The sequence below is a fragment of the Sarcophilus harrisii genome, chromosome 5, assembly GCF_902635505.1.
Source record: "Sarcophilus harrisii chromosome 5, mSarHar1.11, whole genome shotgun sequence".
Lineage (NCBI taxonomy): Eukaryota > Metazoa > Chordata > Mammalia > Dasyuromorphia > Dasyuridae > Sarcophilus > Sarcophilus harrisii.
Window position 1 is genome coordinate 99,059,165 of NC_045430.1, and position 27,032 is coordinate 99,086,196.

General features: G+C 35.0%; 1 protein-coding gene across 2 annotated transcripts in view; it reads right to left on the bottom strand.

Moving 5' to 3' along the window:
• Positions 1–26,670, bottom strand: part of DENND5B (DENN domain containing 5B) — a 217,500-nt gene extending 190,830 nt beyond the window's left edge. The window contains exon 1 of one of the 2 annotated variants that reach the window (XM_031938131.1): positions 26,121–26,670. In XM_031938131.1, coding sequence (XP_031793991.1) covers positions 26,121–26,235 — 115 coding nt within the window. In that variant the 5' untranslated portion in view covers positions 26,236–26,670. The remainder of the gene's footprint in view (positions 1–26,120) is intronic. The other variant, XM_031938133.1, reaches the window with a different exon arrangement.
• Positions 26,671–27,032: the final 362 nt, after the last annotated feature.

Consider the following 27,032-nt stretch of genomic DNA (forward strand, 5'->3'; position numbering starts at 1 on the left):
CAAAAAATGATTTTATGGAGGTAGAAAAAAACTCATGACAAAATTAATTTGGAAGAATATTGAGGAAATTATTGAAAACAAATGTGATGCTTCCCAATTGATAAATGGTCAAGGGATATGAGCAGACAACTTTCAAATGAAAAAATTAAAGCCATCTATAGGAAAAAATGCTCAATCATTATTGATTAGAGAAATGCAAATTAAAACAACTCTGCAAATTAAAACATACTTATTAAATTGGCTAAGATGACAGGAAAAGACAATGATAAATGTTGGAGGGGCTGTGGCAAAACTGGGACACTAATGCATTGTTGGTGGAGTGGTGAAATGATCTAACCATTCTGGAGAGCAATTTGGAATTATGCTCAAAGAGCCATAAAACTGCGTATCCTTTGACCCAGCAGTGCCACTATTAGCTGGGAAAAAAAAGATCAACATGTGCAAAAATGTAGTAGCTCTCTGTGGTGGCAAAAAATTTGGAAGATTCCCCATTAACTGGGGAATAACTAAATAAGTTGTGGTATGTGAATGTAATGTAATGCTATATTGTTCTATAAGAAATGAACAGACTAATTTTAGAAAAGCTTGGAAAGACTTACATAAACTAATGTTGAGTGAAATGAGCAGAACTAGGAAAGCACTGTACATAGCAATGGCAAGTTTGTGTGATGATAAATTGTGACAGATTTAGCAATTCAGCAATTCAGTGATCCAAGACCAATACGAGTTTGGAATGCTCTGCCACAGGTTGGACACAAATAGTCCCTATGAACATTTGGGCTATCTTCTCTAATTTTGTTCATCTCATATTTCTTCTGGGCTAATTAAATTCTGCTTTGCTCATAGAACACAGCACCTTCTCTGATAAGGGTATCTGTACCAGAGTCACCCATGTCATAATGGATTCTCAAGTTCTTAAGAGATACTTGAGACTGTCCTTGTATTGCTTTTTCTGACCATCTTGTGAGTGCTTACCCTATATGAGTTCTCATAACATAAATCAATCAAATCAAAAATCATAAAATAATTTTTTAGCAAGCATACATTTGGCATTTGAATGTGGCCAGTCCAATGAAGTTATGCAGTAGAGCTGAAATGTTTGGTATTTCAGTTCAAGAAAGGACTTCAGTGTCCTGCTGGGGTGATCTTCAGAATCTTCCTAAGACAGTTCAAATGGAAGTGATTCAGTTTCTTGACATGGCACTGGTATATTAGTTTCAATGTTATACAACAATGAGGTCAGCACAACGGCTCTCTAGTCTGACTTCATTTGGTAGTCAGTCTAAAACTTCTCCTCTCCCACACTTTCCTTCAGAGCCTCCCAAACACTAAGCTGGCAATAATGTGTATCAATCTCATTATCAATGTGGACATCCCTGGAAAGTACACTGCCAAGATAAGAGAACTTATTCACAGCATTCAAAACTTCACATTTACTGTAACTGATGGTTCCACATATGGAGAGATGGGCTAAACACTTGAATAGTGTTCTCAACAGACCAGCATCAATCAATGCTGAAGCTATTAACCATTTACCTCAAGTTGAAATCAATCATTCCCTAGATAAAATTCCAATTGAAGAAGAGGTTTTGAATGCCATGAGGCTACTTTTGTGGGAGAAAACATCTAGTGCTGATTCTATTCCAGCTGAGATTTACAAAGTAGCGGGGGGAAAAGGAGGAAAAGGGGAAAGGGTAGGGGGATGTCCACTGCTCATACAAAAGCTGAGTGAAATCTTCTAGATTCTGTGAAAAGAAAAAGTTATGTCCCAGGAGTTTAAGGATGCCTCCATTGTCCATCTTTATAAAGGTAAAGGAAATAGATTGTCCTGTGACAATCATAGGATTCTCTCAGTCATTGCTAGCAAGATACTTGCCAGAGTCCTCCTTAATAGGATGACTCTATACCTAGAAAAAGATCATCTACCTGACAGCCAGTGTAGCTTCAGGAGGGGCTGAGGAATATTGAATATGGTATTTACTGCCCAACAACTCCAGGAAGTATTCCAGGAGTAGAACAGAGTATGCAACATTTGTGGATCTGTAAGTCTTTAATACTGTCAGTCATAAGGGCTTATGAAAAATTATGTCAAAATTTGGTTGCCCAGAGAAATTGACCAGTCAATTTCATGATGGAGTTCTTGCCCAGGTTCTGGACATTGAGCAATGCTCTCAGGCTTTCCTAGTCATCAATAGAGTGAAACAAGGCTGTGTGTTTGCTCTCGTTTTTTACACGGTGTTTTCAGCCATATCAAAGTCAGCTACCACCACTGATGGCAAATTCTTTAACTTGAAAAGACTACAAAACAAAACTAAAATGGAGGGAGTGTTGATGTATGATTTTTGTCTACAGATGAATATGCATTCACTGGAGCCTCTGAAGCTGAGAGGGAATGAAGTATGGATCAGTTTTCTGCTGCTTTTGTTAATTTTGGCCTAACAATTAATACCAAGAAAACACAGGTCCTCCATCAGCCAGCATCATCCATATGTGTGAGGAAAAGAAATAAGAGCTATTTAAGAGAATTATGAAAAAAAGAGTTTGAAAAAAGAAAACAATTCGTTAAAAACTAGAATTAGCCAAATAGAAAAAGAGGTTGAAAAGTTCACTGAAAAAAAAAATAATACCTTAAATCAAAACTGGGCAAATGGAAGCTTATGACTTTATGAGACATCAAGAAACAAACAAATCAAAAATCAAAAGAATGAAAAATTGAAGACAATGTGAAATACTTCATTGGAAAAACAACTAACCTGGAAAATAGATCCTGGCTAAATAATTTAAGAAATATTGGCCTAACAGAAAGGCATGATCAAAAAAAAAAAAAAAAAAAAAAAAAAAAAAAAAGAAATTATCAAAGAAAAGTGCCTTGGTAGTGTATAAGCAGAAGGTAAAATAGTAACTAAAAGAATCTACAGATCACCTTCTGAAAGATATCCCAAAATGAAAATTCTAAGGAATATTAAATATAAATTCCCAAACTCTCAGATCAAGGAGAAAATACACCAGGAAATAACAGTCATGATTACACAGGATTTAGGAACTTATAATATTAAAGAATAACAGGCTTAGAATACAATATTCCAGAAGAATCAACCACTTTAAGAAAAATGGGTATAATTTTTTTAGGGGGAGGAAGTAGGTATTAAATAAAATTGGGGACTCTTAAATATTCCTGATGAAAAGACCAAAACTAAACAGAAAATTCTTTTTTTTTTTTTACTTTTTACTTTTTTCTCAAAATTATTTTTTGCAAATATATGTAAAGATAATTTTCAACATTCATTTTTATAAGATTTTGTGTGAAGACTTTGTATCTCACTCTTTCCCTCCTCTCACTCTTCCCCAAGAGTGAGCAAGCAATCTGATAAAGGTTAGACATACAATCCTTTTAAATATTTTCCTACATTTGTCATATTGTACGAGAAAAAATCAGATCAAAAGGGGGGAAAGACCACAAGAAAGGAAAAAAAAACAGACCAAAAAAAAAGGTGAAAATACTATCCTTCAATCTATATCTGGTCTACTTAGTTCTTTCTCTAGATACAGATGGCATTTGTTTTTCAAAGCTTCAAAAGAGAGTTAAAAGATTTTCAGAAGACTCAAGAGAAGCATAAAAAGGTAAACAGGAAAGGAAAAAAAAATGTAAGTTAAATTTCTAAAGGAGAAATTAAATGAATTACAGGAGATAAAAGTAAAACTATACTAGTGGAGGACCTCAACTTTCCCTTCTCAGAACAAAATAAATTTGAAAATAAACAAGAAAAAAGTTGAGGGGAATAGAATTTTAGAAAAGTTAGATTTAATTGACCTCTGCAGGAAACTGAATAGAACAGAAAAAAATATACTTCTTTTTTAGTGATACATTACAGCTATACAACAATTAACCATTTATTAAGGCATAAAACTCTTACAAATACAAAAACATTAAATGCAACCTTTTCAGATCATGATGTAACAAAAATTATATTTAATAAAGGGCCATGGAAACACAGATCAAAAATTAATTGGAAATTAAATAATCTAATCCTAAAGAATGAATGGTTCAAACCACAAATCAATATTTTCATCAAAGAGAATGCAATAATGAAACAATATACCAAAATTTATGAGATGCATTCAAAGCAGTACTTAGGGGAATTTTATATCAGTAAATGACTACATCAATAAAATAGAAAAAAGAGCCAATCTCTGAACTAGAAGAGCCAGTAAAAAAAGTTAGAAAAAAAAAATTTAAAGATAACAAATTAAAAATCAAAGGAGATAGTAATAAAAATAAAGAAAAGAAAACTATTGAACTAATAATAAAACTAAGATTTGGCTTTATGAAAAAACTTAATATAAAAGATAAACCATTGGTTAATTTGATTAAGAAAAAAAAAAGATAATCATAATACCAGCTTTAAAAATGACAAATGAAGTGTGCCCACCAACAAATCAGAAATTGAAGCAATAATTAGGAGCTATTTTGCTTATTTACATGCCAATAAATCTAATAATCTAAGTGAAATGGAAGAATATGTACAAAAATATAAATTGCCCAGATTAAAAGAAAAAGAACATTTATATAATCCCATTTTAGAAAAGAAAAAATGAACAGGTCACCAATGAACTCCTTAAGAAAAATTCTCCAGGACCAACAGATTCACAAGTGAACTAAAATTTAAAGAACAATTAACTCCAACACCACATAAACTATTTAGAAAAAGATATGAAGGAATCCTGCCAATTTTTTTTATGATACAAACATAGTGCTAATACTAATCAGGAAGAACCAAAATGGAGAGAGGAAACTATAGATCAAATTCCCTAATGAACAATATTGACCTAAAATATTTAAAATAAAATACTAGCAAGGAGATTACAGCAATACAACACCAGAATCATACCAGAATCATGATCAGATGAGATTTATACTAATATCGATCATATCAATAACAAAACAAAAAAAAATAATGATTATCTCAATAGGTACAGAACAAGCTTTTGACAAAATATAACACCCATTCTTTATTAAAAACACCAGAGGAAGCAGCTAGGTGGCCTCAGTCAATAAAGTATTAGTCCTGGAAGATCTAAGTTCAAATCCAGACTCAGATACTTAATGGCTATATGGCCCTGGGAAAGTCACTTAACCCTAACTCCCTCAAAAAAAAAAAAAAAAAAAAAAAAAAAAAAAAAAAACCTACATTAAAGAACACAGGAATGAATTGGAATTTTCCTTAAGATGATAAATAGTCTCTTATCTAAAATGGAAGCATTAACTATAATTGAGATAAGCTAAAAATCTTAAATAAAATATTAACAAAAAGATTGCAGAAAGTCACCCCCAGGATAATATATCATGATCAAGTAGGATTTATACCAGGAATTCAGGGCTGGTTCGGAAAACTATTAGTATAATTGACTATATCAATAACTAAACTAACAAAAATCTTATGATTATCTCAATAGATCTATGTAAATTAAATGGCATACCATTGGAAGGTTTGGTAGACACCTGTCCAGATCGATCACACAGTCATTAGAGGTGTCAGCTGACTCAGTCATTGGCCAAAGATTAAAGCAGACACCCATATGTCTGGCATGGGAGAATCAATAGTAGCTGAACTTAGTGCTACCCTTCTGAGATGGAAATTTGAAGATAAAACAGGAGTTTTTACTCCTTTTGAAGTAAAAAAAAAATCCCCATCAATCTGTGGGGAAGAGACATCTTACAATAGTTAGGATTACAATTGAGTACTTTGGCTTTTCAAGCAGGGCTGCTGTCAAAGGCTTTCTAGCACTCTCACCTGTTCCCATTCAATGGAAAACTAATACACCAGTGTGGGTGGAACAGTGGCCCTTAACCAGTGAAAAAATTCAGACCTTATTAGAAACAGGAGCAACTTGACCAAAGACACTTACAAACTTCACTAAGTCCTTGGAATTCCCCTGTATTTGCTGTAAAAAAAGAAATCTGGAAAATGGAGGATGTTCCCTCATTTGAGAAAAGTGAATAAACAGATGGAAACTATGGGAGCTCTTCAGCCTGAGTTTCCATCTCCTACTCAATTGCCTAGAGAATGGCCTCTTCCGGTTATAGACATTAAGGATTGTTTCTATGCTATCCCTCTGGTTAAAGAGGATATGAAAAGATTTGCCTTTAAAATGCCCAGCATTAATTTAGCTGAGCCATATAAAAGATTTGAATGGACAATTTTGCCACAGGGAATGAAAAATAGTCCCACCATGTGTCAAATGTACGTGGCTGCTGCTCTGACTCCAGTAAGAAAAACATTTCCTAAAGTTGTTATTACATTATATGGATGATATCTTGGGGTGCGTATCTATTGGAACAAATCTTAGAAGCATGTCTACAAAAGACCATAGAAACACTAAAGAACTACAAATTGTATATAGCCCCAGAAAAAATTCAAAGCAAGGTCCTTTTCAATATTTAGGACATGAAGTATATCCTAAGGTACTTATAGCACAAAAACTTTGAGAACAAAAAAGTTGATCCATGTCATAGTGGACACCTTTTCAGCATTTGCTTTTACCATTTTTTTTTTTTACCAGCAGCAAAAGACAGCCCAAATGTCACTGAATTCCTTATACAGGCTTCTGCAATTATTGGAGTGCCACAAGCAATAAAAACAGATAATGGACCTGCATGTACTTCCAAACATTTTGCACACTTTTGTGCACAATATCAGATTTCACACACTACTGACATACCCTTTAATCCTCAAGGCCAGGCAATAGTAGAGAGGAGAAACACAGACATCAAAATGCTCCTCCAAAAACAAAAGAAAAGGGGAGCTAGAAAACTTTTAAACTTAACTCTATATACTATTAATTTTTTGATTTTTGATGAATATGCACTGGCTCTGGCAGAAGGGCAGTGTTCAGTGCAAGTAGCTCCAATATCTTTAGATAATTGCCAGGTGATGTGAAGAGATCCCAAAAGTGGTGAATGAATGTGACCAGACAGACTAACCACGTGGGGCAGAGGATTTGCTTGTATCTCTACAGATGGAGAAGCAATTAGATAGGTGTCAACAAGCCCTGTTCCTCCTTGTCTATCGGAGAGAGATGGGATAAGAAAAGACCCTCAAAATGAAGGAGAAGACCCAAGAAACACTGGATAGTTACATCTTTGATTACATCTGCCACTGAAAAAGCAAGGCAGTTAGCCCTACATGTATAGCAATTGACTCATGAACATGAAAAATAATTGTTAATGAGACTGATGCAGGACATCAAAACCTGCAAGAATCACTGGATTCCCCGACACATGATGAAAGTGATGCAGGACTTCAAAACCTGCAGAAATCATTGGATTCCCTGACACATGAAAAATAGATTGGTTTTGAATTATCTTTTGGCTGCTGAAATAGGCGTATGTGCGATTGTTATTTACAAACCCTCTTTCTAGGACTCATGGAAATCTTTTATAATCCCATGCTAATCCATATTGTTTGTTACATTACTACTAGCCTGTGTTATATTACTATTTGCTTGTGTGACACTTCTCATGCTGATGAATTTATGTATACCTTTTTCAATTAAAACAAAAGCAAGAGATGTAGAGGGCCACAAACAGTGAGGGAACTGTTGATGAGGTATAAGACCTTTCAACCCAGAGGGAACCTGCTAACTATGCCTCTCATTCAACTCTCATCTCCCTTTGGGGGCATCTCAGCCTTCCTGAGGAGTCAGGGTGGCGTGACAACCTGTGTTCTTTTTGAAATAGATATACTTGCAGTAAAAAGGCATTTACATAATAATAGCATGGTGCTTATGGTTAGCACATGTTCAGTGTGCTGTGGTGATGTGATTGTACTAAGGTATTTAAGGCTGAGAGAACTTGAAATAAAGGGACTCCACATTTGACCAACCACATAGATCCCTTCCTCCTCACTCCTTCTCTAAGACCAAGGATTCAGGTTGGTCCTGAGATCCTCAAGAGAGCTAGGCCGGACAGACAGTACATTTTGGTACCTCAACAAAGGTTGTTTGTTGAGGCTCTAGAAAACATAATACATTTTGACACTCCAATGTGGGGCTCTAGAAAGCACACTATGTTCATAATTGAACAACATATATATAATAAATTAAAAAGTTTTTATACAAACAAAACTAATACACTCAAGATTAAAAGGGAAGCAATAAATTGGGAAAAATGTTTACGTTCAAGGGTTCTGATAAAAGCCTCATTCCTAAAATATATACAGAATTGACTCAAATTTATAAGAATTCAAGCCATTCTCCAATTGATAGATGGTCAAAGAATATGAACAATTTTCAGATAAAGAAATTAAAACCATTTCTAGTCATATGAAAAGGTGCTCTAAATCATTACTGATCAGATAAATGCAAATTAAGACAACTCTGAGGTACACACTACACACTTGTCAGATTGGCTAAGATGACAGGAAAAGTTAATGACAAATGTTGAAGGGGATGTGGAAAACTGGCACTCTAAGATATTATTGGTGGAATTGTGAATGGATCCAACCATTCTGGAAAGCAATTTAAAACTATGTCCAAAGGACTATCAAACTGTGCATAACATTTGACTCAACTTTGGGCTTATATCCGAAAGAGATCTTAAAGGAGGGAAAGGGATCCACATGTGCAAAAATGTTTGTGGTAGCCTTTTTTGTAGTGGCAAGAAACTAGAAATTAAGTGGATGCCCATCAGTTGGAGAATGTCTGAATAAGTCATGGCATATAAATGTTATGGAATATTATTGTTATATAAGAAACGATCAGCAGGATGATTTCAGAGTAAAATGAGCAGAACCAGGTGCTAGGTGTTCTTTTTCTTTATAATATAAGAGTTCTCTCTGGGAAAGAGGGTTTCTCGTTTCTCTTCTTTAAAATAATAATAATAGTTCTCTCTGGGAGAAAGCAGGTTTCTCGGGGAGGTTTTCTGGAGGCAGCCTTAGTTTCAGTTACAAGTAAAATAGTTACTCCAAAACTGCAGCCAGCATAAAAGTTCAGATCTTTTATTGTGTCCTTCAATATAGCCTGGTTAGCTCAGAGGCCTCTCTCTCTGCTTGGTTCCAAGAGCTCTTGCAGCTTTGTCCTTGGCTTTTGCCTCAGCTTTCTTCAGCCTCCAGCCAGCACCAAGTTGGAAGATGCAACGAATCTCTCTTGCCTCGAAGATAGGGCTTGTGGGCTTCTTCCCAGAGTGCTCCTCTCCGACCCCAGTCAATGTTCTGGAGAAATTCTTTTAAGCTCTAAGAGCTTCCTGTATATATATGATCTCCCAAAGGTTAACTCCTCCTTTTGGAGGTAATGGGATTCTGGGTTATCTCCCAGAGTGCTCTCTGGCCCTAAGAACTTCAAGGGAGGTGTGGACACAAGCATTATTGTCTATCAGTTGTACTTAGTACCTTGTTTCAAGTTCCGGCCCAAAACATTTCCTTCCAAGATCAAATCAGTCATTGAACCATGCCAAATTAGATAATTATTGTCTCTATCAACTCTAATGGCTTAACAGTTTGTAAAGATTCCAACAACCAGGAGATCATTGTATATGGCAACAGTAAGATTATACAACATCAATTTTAATGGTCGTGGCTCTATTCAACAATGAAATGGATTCAGGCCAGTTCTAATGATTTCGTAAGGATGAGAGTTGTAGCCGGCTGGAACTCTGAAAAGGTACACTTGCATCACAGCATGGAGTTTATGGCTGTGCATGCTTAATGTGGTGTAGTGAGGTAATTGTACTGAAGGATTAAAGGGCTGAGGGAGGGACACAGAGCTCTACTGGATGCAGTGCTCTCACTCACAGCTCTCAGCCAGAGAAGACTTCAGGCTCCAGACTCCAGAGTCCAGACTCCATCTTTGGCCAGCCACACGGCAGCTTTCCTGCCTGTTTCACTTTTCCACCCTAAGACCAAGGACTTTGACTGATCCCAAGGTCCTCCAGAGAGCTAGCCCAGACATCACAAGAGCCATCTATAGCCAGAGAGAAGACTGTGAGAACTGAGGATGGATCACAACATAGTATTTTCACTCTTCTTGTTGTGGTTTGCTTGAATTTTAATTTTGTCTCATTTTCTTCTTTTTGATCTGATTTTTCTTGTGAAGTAAGATAATTGTATAAATACATATGTCTACACTGGATTTAACATATTTTTTATCATGTTTAACATATATTGGATTACTTGTTCATCTAGGGGAAGGGAGAGAGATGGGGAGGAAAAATTGGAATACAAAGTTTTTCAGGGAAAGTTTTTGTACAAACAAAACTAATGCAGACAAGATTAGAAGGGAAGCAATAAACTGGGAAAATATTTTTACAGTCAAAGGTTCTGATAAAGGCCTCATTTCCAAAATATATAGAGAATTAACTCTAATTTATAAAAAATCAAGCCATTCTCCAATTGAAAAATGGTCAAAGGATATGAACAGACAATTCTCAGATAAAGAAATTGAAACTATTTCTAGTCATATGAAAAGATGCTCCAAGTCATTATTAATCAGAGAAATGCAAATTAAGACAACTCTAAGATACCACTACACACCTGTCAGATTGGCTAAGATGACAGGAAAAAATAATGATGATTGTTGGAGGGGATGCGGGAAAACTGGGACATTGATGCATTGTTGGTGGAGTTGTGAACGAATCCAACCATTTTGGAGAGTAGTTTGGAACTATGCTCAAAAAGTTATCAAACTGTGCATACCCTTTGATCCAGCAGTGTTACTACTGGGATTATATCCCAAAGAGATTATAAAGAAGGGAAAGGGACCTGTATGTGCACGAATGTTTGTGGCAGCCCTTTTTGTAGTGGCTAGAAACTGGAAACTGAATGGATGTCCATCAGTTGGAGAATGGCTGAATAAATTGTGGTATATGAAAATTATGGAATATTACTGTTCTGTAAGAAATGACCAACAGGATGATTTCAGAAAGGCCTGGAGAGACTTACACGAACTGATGCTGAGTGAAATGAGCAGGACCAGGAGATCATTATATACTTCAACAACAATACTAGATGATGACCAGTGCTGATAGATTAGGCCATCCTCAGCAACGAAGATCAACCAAATCATTTCTAATGGAGCAGTAATGAACTGAACTAGCTATACCCAGAAAAAGAACTCTGGGAGATGACTAAAAACCATTACATTGAATTCCCAATCCCTATATTTATGCACACCTGCATTTTTGATTTCCTTCACAAGCTAATTGTACAATAATTCAGAGTCTGATTCTTTTTGTACAGCAAAATAATGTTTTGGTCATGTATACTTATTGTGTATCTAAGTTATATTTTAATATATTTAACATCTACTGGTCATCCTGCCATTTAGGGGAGGGGGTGGGGGGGTAAGAGGTGAAAAATTGGAACAAGAGGTTTGGCAATTGTTAATGCTGTAAAGTTACCCATGTATATATCCTGTAAATAAAAGGCTATTAAATAAAAAATAAACAAAACAAAACAAAACAAAGTTTTTCAGGGGTCAATGCTGAAAAATTATCCTTTCACATATTTTGAAAATAAAAAAAAACTTCAATTAAAAAAATAGGGATAAGCAAGAAGTCTTCCCAATAAGATAAGAGTTAAAGCAAGGAAGCTCATAATCATTATTCAATATGATACTAGAAATGTTAGCATTAGCAATGAGAGAAGAAAAAAAAATCAAAGGAATTAGAACATCTAGTAAAACAAAACTATCACTTTTTGCATATGATAGGATGCTATACTTAGAAAATCTTAAAGAATCAACTAAAAACTAGTTGAAATGATAACTTTTAGAATGTTGCAAGATATGAAATAAGCCATGCTACCAACAAAACTCAGGAGCAAGAAACAGAAAGAAAAATCCCATTTAAAATAACTGTAGATAATATAAAATACTAAGGAAGAATTTATGCCCAAATGAGATCGAGAAGATTATGATATAAAACAGAAAATTTTGATTATATTAAATTTAAAAGAGGTTGTATAAATAAAACTAATGCCGCCAAGATATAAGGAGGAAAGCAGAAAACTAAGAAATAATTTTCACAGTGTTTTTAATAAAGGTCGCATTCCTCAAATATATAGAAAACTGAGCCAAATTTATATAAATACAAGATATTTTCCAACTGCTAAATGGCAAAGTATATGAACAGGCAGTTTTCCTTCCAAGAAATCAAAGCTCCCTATAGTTATATGAAAAACTGGTCTAATCATGTTTAATAAGAAAAATGCTAATTAGAACAACTCTGAACACCTATCAAACTGACTAAAATGACAAAAAAAGAAAAAAGGATAAATGTTGGAGAGGAAGTGGAAAAAATGGGACATTAATGCATTGTTGGTGGAACTATTAACTGAACTAACCATTGTGGAAAGCAATTTGAAATTATACTCAAAGGGTACAATCAAACTGTGCATATCCATTGACCCATAACTACATCTGTATCCCATAGAGATCATAAAAAAGAGAAAAAACACTTACCTCTACAAATATATTTATGAAGCTCTTTTTGTGATGGCAAAAAATTGGAATTTGAGGGGATGTCCATCATTTGGGAAATGACTAAATAAGTTGTAGCATATTATTGTAATGGAATATTACTGTGCTATAAGAAATGATGAACAGGCAGATTTCAGGAAAAAAAATATGAATTGATGCTAAGTGAAGTGAGCAGAATCAGGAGAATTTTGTACACATTGCAATACTATACAATGAACAACTGTGAATTACTTGACTATTCTCAGCAATACAATGATCCAAGACAATTCCAAAGGATTCATGGTGGGAAAAAAATGCTATCCATATCCAGAGCATATCTTTTTTTGGTGGTAAACTGAGGAGATGTCCATCATTTGGGAAATGGCTGAACAAGTTGTAGTATATTATTGTAATGGAATATTACTGTGCTTTAAAAAAATGATGAGCAGGCAGAAATTTATTTTTTTCTGATAACAATGTAAAAGCAATTTCTAACATTCTTTTAAAAATTGAGTTCTAATTTTTTTTCACCTTCTTCACTTCCCTCCCCTTCCTCTAAAATTGTGAGCAATTTGATGTTATAGATATACATACATATAAAAGATATTTCTATATTAGTCAGGTTATAAAAGAAACAGACCAAAAGGAAAAAAGAAACAAACAAAAAAAAAAAAAAATGGTGACTATCCCCTTAATTTCCAATTCTCTGCCACAACAAAAAGAGTTGCTATAAATATTGTTATATATGTAGGGTCTTTTCCCTTTTTTATGATCCCTCTGGCATATAGACCTAGTAGTTGTATCATTGGATCAGAGGATATGTATAGTTTGATTGCCCTTTGGGCATAATTCCAAATTCTTCTCCATGTATCTGTTCATATGGATCTCCATGGATCTCTTGGACCTGGTTCATAACTCTGCCAACAATGCATCAAGGCCACAATTTTCCCATTCTCTCTAAGATTTATCATTTTCCTTTTCTGTCATGTTAGCCAACCTGATAGGTGTGAAGTGGTGGTTCAGATTTGTTTTAATTAGGATTTCTCTAATCAAACATGATTTAGAGTAGTTTTTCAGATAATTATAGAGAGCTTTGGTTTTTTAACTCTGAAAATTGCGTGTTCCTAACCTTTGCACAATAATCGATTGGGGAATCACCTGTATTCTTATAAATTTGATTCAGTTCTAAATATTTGAAAAATGACTTTTATTAAAGGTATTTGCTATGAAAATTGTTCCTAGCTTTCTGCTTTCTTCCTTATCTTGGCCACACTGGTTTTGTTTGTGAAAATCCTTTTGAATTTAATATAATAAGATAAAATTCTAATATAATCAGGACTATCCACTTTACATTTCATAATGTTGTCTATCTCTTGATTGGTCATAAATTCATTTCTTCTCTATAGATAAACTAATTCTTACTCTCCTTATAAATTTATTTGCTTATGATATCACTCTTTATGCCTAAATAATGTACTCATTTTGATCTTATCTTGGTATATGGTGTAAGTTGGTCAAGCTCTAAGTTTTGCCATGTTGTTTTCCAGTTTTCCCAGCAGTTTTTGTCTGAGTAAATTCTTATTCCCCAAACTAGGGTTTGAGGGTTTATAAAAAATTATAGTAATTGGTCATTTACTTTTTACATTTATTTATTATTTATGTAATATATACTTAAATCTATTCCACTGAAGGTCACTCCCTATTCCTAAAATTCTTTAATTCTGTCAGGAAACTACAATCTATTTTGTTTGAATTTGGACTCTTTTTTTGCCTCTTACTTCTTCAAAAGTTTTTACTGAACTCATTATACCCAAGACACCAAAGATAAAAATAACTACATGACTCAAGAGAAGCATAAAAAGGTAAAAAGAAAAGAACTCTAGAGAACTACATTTCTGTTATGCGTATACTTAGAGAATGAAGGTATAATTTGATTTTATCATGATAATATGAAAAAGAAACTAATAGTAGAAAGGGGATCATACTGTAAAAGGATGAAAAAAGAGGTAAAATAAGGGAAATTACATTTCATGAAGAGGCAAATAAAATCTATTATAATTGAAAGAAATAAGGGGGGATGAGCATTGTGTGAATTTTACTCTCATCAGATTTGGCTTAAAGAGAGAATATAATATGAGACATATTTGGTTTCACAGAGAAACTTGTTTCATCTTATAGGGAAATAGGAGGGAAAGGGGGAAAAGAAAGGGAAACACTAATAGAAAGGAAAACATACAAATTAGGGGGGAGGGGCTCTAAAAGGGGAGGACTGTTTGAGGGAGGTGGTAGTCAAAAGCAAAATACTGGGGAGGAGGGAAGAGAGAGGAAAAGGAAAGAAAAAAGCATAACTTAAGGTAAATATGATGGCAGGAAATACAGAATTAGTTATTTTAACTGTGAATGTGAATAGGATGAACTTTCCCATAAAATGGAAGTGGATAGCAGACTGAATTAAAAGCCAGAATCCTACAATATGTTGTTTACAAGAAACATTTAAAGCATAGTAATACATGCAGAGTGAAGGTAAAGGGTTGGAGCAGAATATATTATGCTTCAGATGAAGAAAAAAAAGCAGGGGTAGCCATCCTAATCTGAGATCAGGAAAAAAGCAAAGATAGATCTAATTAAAAGAAACTGTATTTTACTAAAAGGTACCATAGATAATGAAGCAATATCAATACTAAACATATATGGAAAAAGTGGTAGAGCATGGAAATTCCTAAAGAAGAAATTAAGAGAGATGCAAGAAGTAGATAGTAAAACTATAGTCGTGAGGAATCTCAACCTTGCTTTCTCAGAACTAGATAAATTCAATGACAACATAAATAAGAAAGAAGTTAAGGAGGTAAACAAAATAATAGAAAAGTTAGGTATAACAGATCTTTGAAGAAAATTGAATGGAGACAGAAAGGAGTTTATTTTTTTCTCAGCAATTCATGGAACTTATAAAAAAATTGACCATGTGTTAGGGCATAAAAACTTCAAAATCAAATGCAGAAAGGCAGAAATAGTAAATGCATTTTTTTCAGCTCATGATGCAATAAAGATCACATGCAATATAAGACCCGGAGAAAATAGACCAAAAAGTAATTGGAAATTAAATAATCTCATCCTAAAGAATGAATGAGTGAAACAGCAAATCACAGATACAATTAATAATTTCACTCAAGAGAATGACAATAATGAGACGACATACCAAAATTTGTGGGATGCAGCCAAAGCGGTAATAAGGGGAAATTTTATATCTCTAGATGCTCACTTGCATACAATAGAGGAAGAGAAAAATCAATGAATTGGTCTTGCAAATAAAAAAGATAGAAAAGAACAAATTAAAAAAACCCCAAATACCAAACTTGAAATTCTACAAATAAAAGGAAAGATTAATAAAACTGAAAGTAAAAAAAGATTGAATTAATGAATAAAACTAAAAGTTGGTTTTATGAAAAACCAACAAAAAAGATAAACCTTTAATTTGATTAGAAAAAGGAAAGAGGAAAATCAAATTAAGTCTCAAAAATGAAAAGGGAGAACTTCCTACCAATGAAGAGGAAATTAGAGCAATAATTAGGAATTATTTTGCCTAAATTTATGACAATAAATTTGATAACCTAAGTGAAATGGAGGAATACCTACAAAAATATATATTAACAGGAGAGGAAATAAATAAATAAATTACTCAAATAGTCCCATTTCAGAAAAAGAAGTAGAACAAGCTATCAATCAACTCCTTAAGAAAAAATCCCCAGGACCAGATGGATTTACATGTAAATTCTACCAAACATGGAAAAAAAAAATTAAGTCCAATACTACATAAACTATTTGAAAAAATAGGGAATAAAGGACTTCTACCAAATTCCTTTTATGACACAGACATGATACCGATACCTAAACTAGATAGGACAAAAACAGAAAAAGAAAATATAGACAAATAGTCCCATTTCAGAAAAAGAAGTAGAACAAGCTATCAATCAACTCCTTAAGAAAAAATCCCCAGGACCAGATGGATTTACGTGTAAATTCTACCAAACATGGAAAAAAAAAAAAAAAAAAATTAAGTCCAATACTACATAAACTATTTGAAAAAATAGGGAATAAAGGACTTCTGCCAAATTCCTTTTATGACACAGACATGATACTGATACCTAAACTAGATAGGACAAAAACAGAAAAAGAAAATATAGACCAATCTTCCTAATGAATATTGATGCAAAAATCTCAAATAAAATATTAGCAGAGATATTACAGAAAATCCCCAGGATAATATATTATAACCAAGTAGGATTTATACCAGGAATGCAGGGCTGGTTCAATATTAGGAAAACTATTAGCATAATTGACAATAACCAAATTAACAAAAATCATATGATTATCTCAACAAATGCAGAAAAAGCATCTGATAGAATCCAACATGCATTCCTATTAAAAATATTAGAGAATATAGGAATAAATGGATTTTTCCTTAAAATAGTCAGTAGCATCTATTTAAAGCCATCAGCAAGCATCATATGTAATGGTGATACACTGGAATCATTTCCAATAAGATCGGGGTGAAACAAGGTTGCCCACTATTACCATTAATATTCAATATTATTTTAGAAATGCTAGCTTCACAGGACCAGGAGATCATTATATACTTCAACAACAATACTATATGATGATCAATTCTGATGGACCTAGCTATCTTTAGCAATGAGAGGAACCAAATCAGTTCCAATGGAGCAGTAATGACCTGAACCAGCGACATGCAGCGAAAGAACTCTGGGAGATGACTATGAACCATTACATAGAATTCCCAATCCCTCTATTTTTGTCTGCCTGCATTTCTGATTTCCTTCACAGGCTAATTGTATGCTATTTCAGAGTTCGATTATTCTTGTACAGTAAAATAACAGTTTGGACATGTATACTTATTTTGTATTTAATTTATACTTAACATATTTAACATGTATTGGTCATCCTGCCATCTAGGGGAGGGGGTGGGGGCTTGGAGGGGAAAAATTGGAACAAAAGGCTTGACAACTGTCAATGCTGTAAAATTACCCATGCTTATAACTTGTAAATAAAAAGCTATTAATAAAAAAAAAATACTAGCTTTGGCAATAAGAGATGAAAAGGAGATTAAAGGAATTATTGTAGGTAATGAGGAACCCAGATTATCATCTTTGCAGATGATATGATTGTATACTTAGAGTACTCCAGAGATTCTACTAAAAAGCTATTAGAAATAATCCACAGCTTTAGCAAAGTTGCAGGATACAAAATAAATGCAAATAAATCCTCAGCATTTTTATACATCGCCAACAAAATCCAACAGCAAGAGATACAAAGAGAAATTCCATTTAAAATAACTGTCAATAGTATAAAATATTTGGGAATCTATCTGCCAAAGAAAAGTCAGGAACCATATGAGCAAAATTACAAAACGCTTTCCACACAAATAAAGTCAAATCTAAACAATTTGAAAAACATTAAGTGCTCTTGGATAGTTGAGCGAATATGATAAAGATGACAATACTCTCTAAAGTAATCTATTTATTTAGTGCTATACCAATCAGACTCCCAAGAAACTATTGTAATGACCTAGAAAAAATAACAACATTCATCTGGAAGAACAAAAGGTCAAGAATTTTAAGAGAACTAATGAAAAAAAAAAAGCTAATGAAGGTGGCCTCGCTGTAATAGATCTAAAACTATATTATAAAGCGGCGGTCATCAAAACCATTTGTTAATAGCTAAGAAATATAGCTAATCAGTGGAATAGGTTAGGTTGACAGGACAAAATAGTCAATGACTATAGTCTAGTCTAATCTTGGTCTAGGTCTGATCTAGAGTTTGACAAATCCAATGACCCCCTAGCTTTTGGGATAAGAATTCATTATTTGACAAAAACTGCTGGGAAAATTGGAAACTAGTATGGTAGAAACTAAGCATTGACCCACACCTAACACCACAAACCAAGATAAGGTTGAAATAGGTTCATGATCTAGACATAAAGAATGATATTTTAAACAAATCAGAAAAACTCAGGATAGTTTACCTCTCAAATCTGTGGAAGAGGAAGGAATGTGTGACCAAAGAAGACCTAGAGATCATTACTGAACACAAAATAGATAATTTTGATTATATTAAGTTAAAAAGTTTTTGTACAAATAAAACTAATGCAAACAAGATTAGAAGGAAAGCAATAAACTGGGAAAACATTTTTATATTCAAAGGTTCTGATAAAGGCCTCATTTCCAAAATATATAGAGAATTGACTCTAATTTATAAGAAATCAAGCCATTCTCCAATTGATAGTCAAAGGATATGAATTTCTGATGAAGAAATTAAAACCATTTCTAGTTAATTGAAAATATATAAGTTGCCCAGATTAACAGAGGAAGAAGTAAATTGGTTAAACAATCCCATTTTAGAAAAAGAAATAGCTATTAATCAACTTCCTAAGATATAAAATCAGTAGAAATACTGCTGGATCAAAGAGTATGTACAGTTTGATAACTTTTTGAGCATAGTTCCAAATTGCTCTCCAGAATGGTTAGATCTGTTCACAGTATCACCAACAATATATCAGTGTCCCAGTTTTCCCACATCCCCTACAACATTCATCATTATCTTTTCCTGTCATCTTAGCCAATATAACAGGTGTGTAGTGGTATCTCAGAGTTGTCTTAATTTGCATTTCTCTGATCAATAATGATTTAGAGCATCTTTTCATATGACTAGAAATAGTTTCAATTTCTTTGTAATGTCCAGGCTAGCTCTCTGGAGGACCTCAGGATCAGCCTGAGTCCTTGGTCTTTAGGTGGAAAAGTGAAGGAAGCAAGAGAGCTACTACGTGGCTGGTCAAAGATGGAATCCAGAGTCTGGAATCTGGAGTCTGGCATCTTCTCTTGTGTCTGGCTGAGAGAGTCTCTGAGATACCCTTAAGTACTTCAGCACGATTATATTACATCACATCACTACACCACACTGAGCATGCGTAGCCATTACATCATCATAGAGAACTATTATCTCACATTAATTAGGTGCTTAACTATAAGCACCATCCTGACCTACATTCAAGTACACCTTTTCAGAGTTCCGGCCCTCTACATTTCTTCATCTGAAAATTGTTTGGAACAGAAAGTTTTGTAAGAGTCAATGTTAAAAAATTACCCATGCAGTAAGTAAAAAGTTTTAATAAAAAAGTTTTGTAATAAAAAAGCTTTGTAAGCAAAAAGTTTTAATAAAAAAAAAACCCACATGAACCTCAAAAGAGCTCAGAGCAGAATTTGTGGTAGTAACTACACTCTCAGGCCTCCTTTGGATCAAGGAATTTAAGATTATAATTTGATAACCGAACCACCTTTAGATCAAATGAAGTCCATTTGGCATTTCCTTCCTCCATTTAAATCTGTGATTTTATTGATATCTGTATGGCAGTTCTGACAAGTCTCCTATAACTTACAGTCTCCGAGAACTGCCTGGATTTCTCAAGGATTAACTGATTTGCCCAATCACACAATAAAGATATCAAAGGAATCACTTGAACCTATGTCTCCCAATCTAATAAGGACCTTAAAAATCTAGATCAATTACCCAAATTCAAAGACAAAAAAACTGAGGGGCAGTTCTGTTGTTTTCAGCCATGTCTGATTCTTTATGATTCTTGGCAAAAATACTGGGTGATTTCTAAGGCAAATAGAACTAATGAATTTGCCCAGGATCCGGGATCTGAGACCGGATTTGAACTTAGAGCTTCCTGACTTCAGGCCTAGCACTCCATTCACTGAACTACTTGGCTATCTAGCTGTATATAGTGAACTACATGTAGTGTTTTTTATTACAATAGTATAGCAAAAACAATGCGAGATTTGAAGATCCAGAACAACTCTCAATCCTAGTTCTAATTTTTACCATTATAGGAAAGTCACTTAGCCATGATAAATCTAACAGATGTTCTTTAAATCACTTCATATCGCCAAATATTGACACTAGAATCTTGAGAGAAGAACCCAATTAAACATATTTACAGATACTCATTTGATATTTATTTACCCAAGTTGGTCTCTTCCACACCTATAAGGAGATATATGTGTATGTATCTGTGTGTGTGTGTATGTAAATGTGCATGTATATATATATAATGTGTGTGTGTGTATATATATATATATATACATACTCATATACATAAACATATGCATATATACACATATGTATATGTTTACAGGAATATACATAGGACTTGTGATTTCATTACCACAGGGAACTTCTGGCATGAAAACTTCCTCCATCAGTATCTGAGTTTAAAGTTTACTATTTTATGATTTAGCAGTTTTGCTAAACAAGTCCTTGAAACAGTATACTTAAATTACTAGCTCCAGAACATATAATTTCCAAGTATTATGTGAGAGAGGATTTGAAACCAAATTTTCTCTATTGTATGCTATATCAAAGTGCCTTTATTATACCACAAATTATATATATATATATATATTATACATATATCTAAATTATATATTTAGATGCAAATATATTTCTACAACAAGATATACAAGACTCAAAAGTAGTAAGAGGATTAATATTACATATACAGATAGAGATTTGTGCTAAAGACTTTACAGATATTTTCTCATTTTATTTCTACAACAACTCTGTGTAGTAGGTGTTATTATGATCCTCACTTTAGAGTAAAGGGAATTGAAACAAAGAGACATTAAATTATTTGTCCAGGGTTACATGGCTAGTATCTGAGGCCAAATTTGAGCTCATAAAGAGCTCAAGAGTCTTCCTGACTCCAAGCCCAATGCTCTATCTATTAAGTCATCTAACTTCCCTGAGGACAATTGAGAAAGTAATAGTCTTAGCATCCTGGTGAAAAAAAAAAAAAGTCTAGTTCTATAAATTTTCTGTCTTCATTTACCTACAGTGCTGTCTAAAATTCAACTGAATTTTAATAATGGGGTAAACTGAGGTAGATCTTCATACAAGATAACATTTATTGGCAGGATCATGTTACTTGTCAATAAATATGTCTATGGCTTGCTATCTATCCAAACCAAAGACCTCAAAACAAAGGACAGTTCCCTTTATATATATTTTGAGAAGTGTACAAAGAATAGAATAGGATAAATGGACATAATGGAATTAAGGATAACCTGACTGGCTACATAGCTGAAGTTAGGGAACAACATGGTTAGTTGAAAGTTTGGTAAGGAAACCTAGCTAAAACTCTACTTCTCTCAAGAGACCAAGTGCTCATTGAGAGCAGGTGGAAGATAGCCATCCTGATTTGCATTAACAAATCAAACATTCCATAAAGATAGTTTGGTGGAATAAAAATATCAGGCCTAAACTCCCTTGCATTCTCACACATTTGCCAAGTTCAGTTAAATTCTTTGAAGCAAGAGAGCTATATTTTTTTAACTTAACTTGTCAGGTCCCTGAACTCTGAACTAAGTTCAGAGACAAGGAACTATGACCTAAGCAATTACAGGACAAAAGCAATTACAATGACTTGCAATAGGATAAATAAGAAAATGATCAATCTTATCTCACAGGTCTAGGAGATGAAGCACAAGGAAATTATCCATAACAAAATAGAGAAACATGAAAAAATATCAGATTTATGAATAAGGGAAAAGTCACAGAAGATAAAATAGATTAATTTTAAAGTATTTGCACAAACCCAATGAAGCAAAGAACCAAAGGAAACAACTGAGAGAAAAAATCTTTACAGTTTCTATGAATAAAGTTAGATAAAGATCTAATTTCCAATAATCTATACGTGATTCAAATTGAAAAGAAGAGGAGTCTTTCCTCAAAGAATGAATCGTTTAAAGATTCAGAAGTCAGTTCTCCAAGGAAGAAATCCAGGTTATTCATAGCCAGATATTTTTTAAATGCTCCAAATCAGTACTAATTAGAGAAATGCAAATTAAATCAATTCTGAGATTCCATCTCATTCCTGTATGAAATAACAAAAATATCAAAAGTAGAAAATAATTTTTTATTTATTGTGTGACTGTGTGAAAAGGGGTACAATCACACAATACTGATGAACCTATAAAGAGGTACAACTATTCTGGAAAGCAATCTGAAATTATACATACAGTAACTTCGGTGCAGTTATTGTTATTCTTACACCCAAAAGAAATCAAAGAAAGAAAAAAACTCCTTTATGTATAAAAATATTCATAACAATTCTTTTTTTATGGTGGCAAAATTGGAAATTAGCAGTAGTAATGGAATTTTAGTAATGGAATATTAAGTACCAAATAAGGAAATAAATAATTTCAAAAACATGGAAATTTACATGAACTGATTAAAAAGTGAAGTATAATTTATACTATGTGTATGATATATATTAAGAAGATTAATTTAGACTAACATGAATATTATTAAAATGAATTATCTAAAGGACTTTTGGAAACGGATGAAGAATGAAATGAACCATCAAGAACAATTTATACAAACACAACATTGCAAAAAAACAAATGTTTAAAGCTATAAGAACTATGATCAATACAATGTACCAGAAGACTGATGATTCATATTATTATGAGCAGCAAAATGAGACTGATCTACATAGTAGACATATAGATAAATACACATACATGTTTCAATGTTTCATGTCTCAACTACATCAATCATTTCTCTGTAAATTAATATGCATTTATATCTATTTATAGAGAAAGAGACCTTTACACAACCACTGAGGTAATGTTTTGCTTGACTGCATATTTATTACTTTCTTTCCTTTTTTTTTGTTTTCAACAAAGTGGGATTAGGAGGAAAAGAATACATTTTAATTAAAAAGATGGGTGCTTCAACAATGAAATGTTGCATGCACTTTCAGATGAGCTTATGGTGTTACTAATTATACCTTTTATTTTTAACACAAAAGACATGAAGTAATTTGCAAATGCTTGCAATGTGAAAACAAAACAATAAAGTATAAACATTTTAGATTTTAAAAAAAGAATAAAATCTTGAGGTTTGAAGTCACAAAAATAGATCTTAGTTAATTTAATCTTGTATGTTTAACATATTTATGTTTCAAAACTAAAGAGTATAACTTCATGAACATACATATATTACAAATAAAATGAAGATTTTTATGTTTTTCATGGCCAACTAAGTTTTTCTGCAGGCAAGAAGACAATTTGGTAAGGAACATTATAGTAAAAGAAAAATTTTCAGAAAGGCAAATTCATATTTATTAACTAATATCTATCAATCTCCAGTATATTTGCTTCCTGGATCCTCATATCTTTTTTTATGATGATATCATCCATTAAAAGGATTCAATGATCAGCTCTATGCCATTGATTACCAAATCTATCTAGCCCTAACTTCTTTCCTGCCATGCAGTCTCACATCTCCAACTGCCTAATGGACCTGGCTTGCAGATATTTAATTCAACATGGCCCAAACTGAACTCATAATAATCAATTACCCTCTAAACCTTCCTTATCTAAATTTTCTTACTATCAAGAGCACCACTATCCTCCCAGTCACGAAGATGCCTAACCTAGGTATTATCCTTCTTTACTGTCTTTAATCTCTCAAATCCAATCTTTTGCCAAGTTTTGTGCTGTCAATTCCAACTTTTGGACATTTTTCCTATATGTCCCTCTGACATTGCCTTTGCTTTACACCTGAATTGTTTCAATAATCTTAGTTGGTCTTTCTCCTTAAAGCTCTCTTCATTCCAGTCCATCCTCTACAATGATGTCAAATTGATCTTCCTGAAATACTGATCTGATCATGTTAACTTCCTATACAATGAACTCCAATGGCTCTGTTATCCCCAAGATCTGACATAAATTACTATTTGGATATTGAAGTCTTTCATAACCCAGTCTCTTCTTAACTTTCCAGGCTGTTTTATTACCTTTGTCTTCCGGTATTCTCTGAAACAGTGACATTTGGCCTTCTTGATATTCCTTACACAAAACACTACACCTAAATCAATAAATCAAGTAGATGATCTCTACTAGAATTCTCTTCTTCCTCATCACTACCTTCTGGTTTCCTTAACTTTCAAGACTAGCCAAAATTCTTCACTCTACAAGAAGTCTTTCCCAATCCTACTTAATGCTCTCCTCTGTGTTTTATCTCCAATTTAACTTGTCTAAATCTTGTTTTCACATAGTTGTTTGTATATTATTCCCTTCATTAGACTGTGAACTCCTTGAGAATAGGAACTGTCTGTCCTTTGTCTTTATATTCCTAGAGTTTAGCAGAGTGCCTGAGCACATAGTGCATTTTTTCTAAAAAATGTTTTACTTGAAAATGTATTCTGAATAAAATGTAAGTGTAAATAATTGCGTTCAAAATTTCTAAAATTGTTCCAAAGTTCCCTGTAAAAGAAAAAACAAATCATGTGTTACCAAGATCAAGCTGGGAGAAAGTGTAAACTGGAACCGCCTACATAACTCTGGGCTATTATGTCCAAAGGTACATCTGGAAGCTCATCTAGACAGTTATGACCTAACAGTGTTTAATAGATACACAAATAAAGTTCAAGGGGTAAATGGCACTTGCATAATTGCTTCATGTGGGTGAGGGGGTAGGGAGAAGGCTGGGTTTAAACACCATAGAAGTATGCTGAAAGAAATTTGTTACGTTAGTTTTAATTGGAATCTCTTTTATTTCTACGAATAGACTTCACCTTCTTCTCCACTCTGCCAACCTCCCATCCCGACCAACTCATGTGTACCTTTCTCCATCCCCCAGCACTGGGCTGCCCTGCTCAGCCCTGCACTGCACCATAAAATGAACAAGAGCGCTTCTCATTAGGAAATATTCGACCACTTAATTAGCATACGCTTCAAGAAATGCAGCCGGGATCTGATACCGCATGATACGCAGGATCCAAAGGTGGCTTTCGTAGCTTTCTGACCCCAAATCTTTGCCAAATCCACAAAATTCCCAAAGTTCATCCTTTCGTCATCACAAAACACACAACCTCCCCCTTCCCCCCCCCAGAACACTCCAACTTGAAAAGAGCCGCACATCCCTTTGTGATATAATCAATCCCCTCGGCCATTTCTGTCACCTCCCAGGAAGAAAACCCGAGCAGGAAAGCCCTAAGTAAACAGCCAAGATGTCATCCTCCCCGACTCTAAGGGGACCTCTTTTCTGTCCTCTGCCCGCGGCCCTGCATTCAAGGAGAGTAACTTCGAAAGGGAAGAGTGAGGAGGTTCCCATCATGGTGGCGGGTGGGGGCTGTCAGTAAAATGTGACGGCCAGGAAACAAAGCGAAGCTCCGGAGGCGAGGGGCTCCCAGGAGTCGTTATTTGAGTCTTATCCACAGCAAGCCGCCGCATAGGCCTGTGGAAACAAGGCAGGCTATGCAAGGGGCCTGCGGAAGCCCACCCAAAGGCTTGTAGGGATCCCCCGCATCTGTTTTTCAACCGCCCTCCTTTCCCTCTATGAATAGTCAGGAGCTACTAAAGCGGTCGGGCCCTGGAGGGGCCAGGAAGGCAGCGCAGTGCGCCCTTTAAGTAGCAGAAATAACGTCATCTTAGCGGGAGCCAAGGCAGCGGGCGCTCTTGCTCCGGTTCGCCAGAGGCGGCGATCCGCCCGGGCAGAAGGGATTCCCCAGCGTCTCCTGGTCCCTGCCCACACCGGGCCTTCCCCACCCCCCTCCTTCCCACAAGCCCGGGCCGAACCCTCTCACTCACCCGCTAGCTCGTCGGGCTCTAGCCCGCTGTCCGCGTCAATGCCACACAGCACGAAGTAATGGGCGAAGCGGCTGGGGGCGGAAGCCGAGCCGGGGGCCGCACTGGTCCCGCTCATAGTGGCCCCCGGGGCTTGCCGCTGCAGCTCTGCCAGCCCCGCAGCTCTCCAGGCCGGGCGCCCCGCTCGGTCCTAGGGCAAGCGCGGGGCTTCCATAGACGCCCTTGCTAGAGGCGGCCGCAGAAGCCGAGGATGCGGCGGCACTAGAGACCCCTTTCCGCCCGATGGAGATGGAGAAGCAGGTCAGGGCAGGCGCAGACCCGCTGGGAGAGAAAGGATGCATCGGCCGAGCCTGAGCGTCTGGCGCCGCGGGCAGCTCAATGAGTGCAGGCCTCCGGGCCGCTCTGCTCGTCGGAGGGGGCGGGGAGCGTGCACGCGCGCGCACTTGTGTCACTGGGTCGGAGTGCGTGTGTGACGCTGCGGTTAATACGGTGAATCCCCACCAGTGAGGTTGCGGTGGTGAGAGGGCTCCACTCTTATTTACCGAGCCACTTCGGTGTTAGTTGGGGCGGCATTCGAGGAGGAGCTTATAGCACCCCCTAGAGGAAGGTGCTCTGATTCCGGACTGGAAAAATACGGACTCATGGATCTTAAACCTAGAAGGGACTTTGCTTGGGGGGGACCATTAGTACAATTCCCATCTTTTTTTTTAATTAATTTTTTTTTTATTTTCAAACATATGCATGCATGTTTAACTTATATCAGATTGCTGCCTTGGGGAAGAGGGATGGAGGGAAAGAAGGAGAAAATTTTGGAAACACAAGGTTTTGCAAGGATGGATGTTGAAAATTATCCATGCAAGTGTTTTTTTTTTAAATAGTATTTTATTTTTCCAAATACATGCAAAGATAATTTTC